Genomic DNA, 6,896 nt, shown 5'->3' with positions numbered 1-6,896 from the left:
TGACAGAAAATGAAAGAAAAAAGAGTTATCTTTTGCTGATATTACACCTCCAGTTGCACACCCACTCAACAAAGCAACAATTTATTTTCTGCATTTGTTTTAAAAAATTGAAATTTAGGGATAAACACTTGTTTTAAAACAAACTAAGAAACTATAGAAGAACAGAACCTACATAATAATAATAATAATAATAATAATAATAATAATAATAATAATAATAATAATAATAATAATAATAATAATAATAATAATAATAATATATCATCCAAGAAAAAGAAAAGAGAATGGATGTTTCAGGCTTTTATCTACTGACCATTCCAAACAAAACCACCAGTAAAGCGTTAAATTCCACACACAAGTTACCCTTTGAAATGTATTTTACTTTTTCTATTATGCCACATTTATTTTTTTCCCATTATCCTATACTTATTAGTTACTCTGAAAAGAATTAGTAATTTGAATGGTGATTTAGAATCAAAGCTTCAAATTTACATACCAGTTGGAAATGGTGCTAATGATTTAGCACAACTTGCTTTTATAAGCTCCATATTTTCATAAATAACTATGGAACTATAAGCTACAACACCCCAGTAGAGCCCAATCTGGCCATTAGAACCCTGCTCAAACAAACAAATTAATAACCAGTTCCAGAAAGATTAATAACAACATTTACACATTGCAAAACCACACATTGCCATGCATAGATCGAGAAATTAGAGACTTACAAATGCTACAAAAATTGTTCCATCCTTGTTGTCATAGATCACAAATCCCAAACTGCCTTCAAGTTCCTTGAGGACCTGATCAGCAGGGTATGGACCCCTGTCACGAAGAGTTTGATACGCTTCGGTGATAAACATGGCCTTATTTGTTCCCTTTGATAGACCATATTGCTTATTGACCATGCTAAGGCTGTGCAAGCCACCCAGGAAGACACAATATATGTTATCCAAACCACTAAACAACCTGTGACACATTTTTTCTTTTGTATTAGCAATACAACTTAATCATTCATAAATCCGTTTCACAAACAATGGATTTATTAACCTATCAACCATGAAATTTGAAAAGGGAATGTACTGAATATAACAATAGATTCATTCATATCTCAAAGGCAATTAAATTAAGTATACCTATGATGAATGGAAGGCTTGTTTGAAGGGGAATAGGCTAGCAAAGCATCATTCCCAAAGCACATGGAGAAAGCATTGGAGGAATTGCAGGGCATGAAATCCTTCAGGATTTCATGACTTGGCTTAGGCTTAGTGCATGAATTCAAAGAAGCTGGATTGTTCAGCTCTTTGGGTGCTTTAACCAACTTCTCCTTGAAAATTCCCAACATTTTTGCCTTTGTCAATGAATTAGTAACCTTTTTAAAGAAATGCACCAATATCAATATGGTATTAATTGTAGAATGGACATGAAAAAATTATCAACTTCTGGAAAATAATAAATGATAATTCATATCAACAATTGGGAAGGGAAAAAATAAACTCTAAAAAGTGGAGAATGTACCGAAAATCAGCAATCCAAATAGTTGTAGGTGAAGAATGAGATTTAGAAAACGAGCAGTGATGATAGGAAGAATGAGGTGATCATGCTTTGATATATAGATGCAATAGGATGGGAGAAAATGTGTGCCACATGAACATGCCAATTCTATCCCAACAACTGAGCAAGAAAAGTAAATAAAGATGAAAAAGTAAAGTGTAGTAATCATTACCTTTATTAATAATAAACCTGAGACAAACAATATGTCAGCCAAGAAAAAGAAAAGAGAGATATTATTGAAAAAGTAAAGTATGCATAGTTCCATTCTTAAATACGATATCAGGAAGCCAAGATCAATGTCACAACGGGAAAAAATAACTATTAGTTAAGAAGAAAACATGCATAACAACAAACAAAATTAAAACCTTGCAAATAGAGACAAATAGTTACGAAACAAACATGCATAACAGCAAAAGGGACAAAAACTTGCCTGCTGGATGCTTATTCGTAGATAGCCTGGTAAGCGAGAAAATAAAGAAGGAACAAAAAGCAAAGTGAAAAAATCAGTAAGAAAAAATAACTATTAGTTAAGAAGAAAACATGCATAACAACAAACAAATGAAAACCTTGCAAATAGAGACAAATAATAACGAAACAAACATGCACAACAACAAAAGGGAAAAAAACTTGCCTGCTGGATGCTTCTTAATTGATAGCTTGGTAAGCGGGAAGATAAAAAAGGAACAAAAAACAAAGTGAAAAAATCATTAAGAAAGTAGAAACACGAAACAAAGAACTATAAATTACCAAGAAAACATGCATAATAGAAAAGAAAAGTAAAACCTTGATCCTGAAAAAAAAAGGCACAACAACAAAAAGTAAAACCTTTATTCATGTGGCAAACACAAAATGGAAAACCTCATCAGCTGAAAAACTCAACAGAAAACAAAAGCAAAAACTGGAAGTGAAGATGGAAGAGACGGACCACAAAAATGAAGAAGAAAGAAAGCAAACGGAGGAGGAAGCTCAAGTTGGTGAGGACATGACGGAAGAAGGTTGGAGAAGAAGGCACGTGGAGCAACCAATAGAAAACAAAGGCAAGCCAGCAAGCCAGGTGGCAAAAAACTAAGACAAAAATTGGAGGGATAAAATGACCAAAAAACCAATAAAAGTGCCACGTGTCACAGCCTTAGGTAAGGGTATTATCAATTTTTCTAGGGGCTTCTCTTTTAATCTATAGTATATATATATGTGTGTGTGTGTGTGTGTATACTCCTATATTTTGTATTTTTTGATATATTATTGTCATTCATTATTTTCATAAGCTTTTCCCATTCTTAATCCATTACAAATAAAATTAGGCCCAAGAAACAATCAGCTATTAATTCTCTCACCAACAACAATGAACCTAGGACGTGTTTGGATGAGGCAATTTAAAATTCTAAAGAATTTTAAATTCTGAGAATTTCAAATGCTTCAATTTAAATTCCTTCATTTTTAAAATTCTGTGTTTGGATAAAAAATTAAATTTCTTCATTTTTAAAATTTTGTGTTTGGATAAAGAAATTGAATTTCTTCATTTTCAAAGTTTTGTGTTTGGATAAAGAAATTGAATTTCTTCATTTTTAAATTTCTTATTTTGATAAAATAATCAAATGCATTCTTTTTTAAAATGTTATATTTGAATAAAACAATTTTTTAATAAAATAATTATTTTTTTCATTAATAAATTCTATGTACTATTTGTCGAGTGTGGTATTCCAATAAATATGTACTATTTTAATCTATTTCAATTAAAAATATATAACTTAACTATTTAAATCATTATTTCATTTACGGCCCACTACAAAACTCACAACATAAAAACATTTAGTACCATTTTACCTTGAAATGTTATTTAGAAGTCTAATTACACTAGAAGAAACTTGGACTGAAGCAAAATCTAGTCACAAAATAAGTCTAACTTCCAAAATAATTCTAAATTTTCTAATTGCATCTGCTTTAGCACATGAATTCATTCACATCTTTTCTTCAAAAGAAAACATAATGTTAAGTGCTACTGAACAAATCTTATTTGTTAAAACATATAGTTTGCTATCTAAAATGAGAGATATAAATGTAAAAAATAATTATACAACATCAAAATACTTGTCATGATATCAAATGTACCTCTAATTTGACATAAAGGCATAAAAGACAAGATGTAATCATCCTTCTCATCCATTGGAAGAGCTTTTATGATCTTAAACTTAATGGGATTTTATGTCAATCAATTGATTGCTCTATGTCGAAGTGCACCATTAAAATTAGGTATATTATCTAACTCACTCACCACTTCATGTACCACTTCTTGAGCTTCTTTTATCTTCGTCTTTTTTTGTTCTCCATCTTCTTCTTAGTCACTTCAACAAATTTTTTCAATGACTCGGCTACTTCTTTCATTTAGGAAATCATCCCTTCTTTCTCTCCACTTTTACTTGAGCGAATGTTTTTTCTTGTGGCAGAACTTGATCCCTCCAAGTCAAAACTCACACTATGAATTGCTTCCTCTTCATTTGTTTCTTTGCTCATGATATCATTTGCATCTAATGCATTTTTTGCTCTGAGTCCAGTGGCTCTATCCTTTGAACATAGGTCAACAATATCATCCCAATTAGGAATGACTTTGAATTGAAATCGTTTGACCTCTTCATGTGACTTGAAAAAAAATAGAAACATGTTACTAACAACACAAATAATAACTACAATTGAATAAAATTAAAAGATGATTGACTACCTTAACATATTCATTCCATGCAATTTCATTTTCAACGGTAATCATGTACTTTGTGCTATCCCAGTCAAATCCACTTTGAATAAGAATGTCACTCGCAATTTCATACCATGTTCTCCAAAGCTTAAAATGGTTCTTAACATTATCTCGCATGAGATGAACTCCAAAATGCTTGGAAAAAATTTGAGCTGCAGTACTGTATGTTACTGCTCTCCAATTTCCATCACCTTTATTGTCCAAATTTCTTTGATCTCTAAGCACATTAGTTAGCACACGCTCCATTTCCAAGTTCCATGCAAAGTAACTTCTTGTGTCCTCACTAGACATCTTTCTTTTTCCACTTGACTTGTTCTTCACATTGGTTGATTCCATTTCTCTAGACAAAAAAAAAAAAATAATCTCACATATATAATTACATATATATAAAGGCCGAGACATGTCAAATTAGCATTCTACGAAAGTATAAAATTAATTACACATAAAAAGAAAACAAAATCCAAAGTATTATGAAATACAAAAATCCAAAGTATCACACATACATGAGTATAGAGTCAATTACACATAAGAAACAAAATCCAAATCCACTAAAAACATCTCCCTAATCAAAGTTTCTTCTTATTTAATAGGTGGCAAACATATTCATTGCTAAAGTATCACAAAATCTTGTATATTCCTCAGTTACTTGGAAAGTTGTGACTTCATCTCCAATATTATTTGTGACTCTTTCCATTTGTTGATTGATTAACTCATTATGAACAATAGATAAAAGTTCCAAGTCTTGGGCTTCCAAAATTGGATCACTTTGTTGTTCATCTCTTATGAAATTATGTAGCATGAAACAAACATTAATACTTCTTATTTGTGTTTTGATATAAAAAAAAGAAAGAGTTCTTAATATACCCCATCTTTTCTTCAATAGCCCAAATGACCTTTCAATAATATTCCTTGCACTTGCATGACGAAGATTAAATAAATCCTTGTAGTTTTGAGGGGTGTTTCCGATTCACTCATTAAGATGATATCTAGTCCCTCGATAATGAGCTAAAAATCCAGGACCATTTGTATACCCCGCATCCACAAGAAAATATTTACCTACAATGGTTTAAAAAAATATTATATATAAAAAATATGTATATTTCTTTTATATGTTAAATAAGGTTTCATCATTTCATGATATTACCATTTGGAATATGGAGACAATTTTGATGACACAAAGCATCTCACAATACTCGAGAACCTCCTGCTAACCCTTCCCACCCAGGCAACACATATATAAACCTTAAATATAGACCACAAACTCCTAAAACATTTGTAGAGATATTACCTTTTCTATTATGATATCTAGGCCTATCTTCTACAACAACTGTTACTGGAATATGTATCCCATCAAGTCCTCCAATCGAATTCTAGAAACATTTCAAAATAAAAAATAAGTTATAATCACTTATAGTACCTTATATTTACTAACAAAGGACAAACTTACCTTAAACCATCTCCATTTGTTTTCCACCGAGCTCTTTAGATTATAGTCATGGAACTTCAAATATTCTTTGCTTACTTTCATTATAGCTCGTAGGACATTCTTGAATTGCCTACTTATTGTTTTCATGGATCTACAATAACTAAAGTGCACAACTCTATACTTTAGGTGTTGAGCAAGGATATGCCAAAACATTGTCACAGCTTCAGCTATAGGAACATTTCTTGTTTTTACCAATTGCCCTTTCTCTTGTAAAATTCTACAAAGCTTAAAAAATGCCTTTTTATTGACCCTTAACTGTTCAATGCAATCAATTTCTGTTCCCTTGTATAGATGATTAAGGAAACTATGTCTTTCTAATTCCAAATTTTGGGCAGGTTCCTTAACAAGGTACTTGTCATGATACCAAGTCAGTGCACCCAAAAACATAGTGGCAACACTAACAATAATGAAAAATACTTATTCAAGTTCTTCTTCCTCCTCTTCATCTCTTCTACGTTTTCTTGAAGCAGCCGAAGCATCAATTATACTACTTTCCATTTCTTGACTATCCACACTATATAACTAAAAGAAAAGTAATATAATAACAAAGGATGTTATTAACTTTAATAAATTGTTCACAAAAGCTCTTTGACAAAGAAAGAAAGAAAAAAAAATAACAAATAGTATATATAATGCATAGAATTATGGGTAAAGTTTTCTTTCCCTTAACTGTGAGGCACAACAGAATTATTTACAATTATATATAGATTAGATATATAGTTCTATTTCTCACAATAATTAAAAATTCTCACTTATAAATGTTTAAATTTGTATTGAAATCCTAGTGCAGCAACAAGTTTGTTATACATTTAAAAATGAGTAAATAGGTATTTTGGTCTCTAACTTTTGGCACCTTTTGCAAATTAGTCCCTATCTTTTTGAAATGTAAAAAATAGTCCATATTTTTACATCCGTTATGCAAATAAGTCCCTATCGTTAAAATCCAATTTTCACTGTTAGTCATATGTCTATGTGGCTAGTCTTTGTCCATGTAAGCAAATCCATGTGGCAAGTCTTTGGACTGAATTGAAAAATTATAATAAGTTAGGATAAAAACCATTCAAAAATTAAGTAAACCCATTTTTTCCAAAACGGTTTGACTGCCTTAGA

General features: G+C 30.9%; 2 protein-coding genes across 2 annotated transcripts; both read right to left on the bottom strand.

Annotated features, from left to right (window-relative positions):
* Positions 1-488: 488 nt before the first annotated feature.
* Positions 489-1,342, bottom strand: LOC100782600 (stem-specific protein TSJT1). Its single transcript, XM_003522321.5, has 3 exons — positions 1,134-1,342; positions 726-966; positions 489-617 (listed from the first exon to the last, which is right to left on the bottom strand). Exons 1-3 carry the CDS (start codon positions 1,340-1,342, stop codon positions 489-491), a joined length of 579 nt encoding a protein of 192 aa, XP_003522369.1.
* A 2,591-nt stretch (positions 1,343-3,933) lies between these two features.
* LOC121174739 (uncharacterized) lies at positions 3,934-4,636 on the bottom strand. Its single transcript, XM_041014674.1, has 2 exons — positions 4,268-4,636; positions 3,934-4,188 (listed from the first exon to the last, which is right to left on the bottom strand). The coding sequence occupies exons 1-2, from the start codon at positions 4,634-4,636 to the stop codon at positions 3,934-3,936; spliced, it is 624 nt and encodes a 207-aa protein (XP_040870608.1).
* Between the last annotated feature and the right edge of the window lie 2,260 nt (positions 4,637-6,896).

This window comes from Glycine max, chromosome 4, assembly GCF_000004515.6.
Source record: "Glycine max cultivar Williams 82 chromosome 4, Glycine_max_v4.0, whole genome shotgun sequence".
Lineage (NCBI taxonomy): Eukaryota > Viridiplantae > Streptophyta > Magnoliopsida > Fabales > Fabaceae > Glycine > Glycine max.
This window is presented reverse-complemented; position numbering and strand designations above follow the sequence as displayed.

Bases quoted from the DNA above. Each gene is read 5' to 3' on its own strand.
- LOC100782600 (XM_003522321.5), bottom strand. From the start codon at position 1,342: ATGTTGGGAATTTTCAAGGAGAAGTTGGTTAAAGCACCCAAAGAGCTG. The intron at 967-1,133 runs GTATACTTAATT...AATGTGTCACAG, and splicing joins AAGCCTTCCATTCATCATAG to GTTGTTTAGTGGTTTGGATA. The intron at 618-725 runs GTAAGTCTCTAA...TTGTTTGAGCAG, and splicing joins GAACAATTTTTGTAGCATTT to GGTTCTAATGGCCAGATTGG.
- LOC121174739 (XM_041014674.1), bottom strand. From the start codon at position 4,636: ATGGAATCAACCAATGTGAAGAACAAGTCAAGTGGAAAAAGAAAGATG. The intron at 4,189-4,267 runs GTAGTCAATCAT...TTTTTTTTCAAG, and splicing joins CATGGAATGAATATGTTAAG to TCACATGAAGAGGTCAAACG.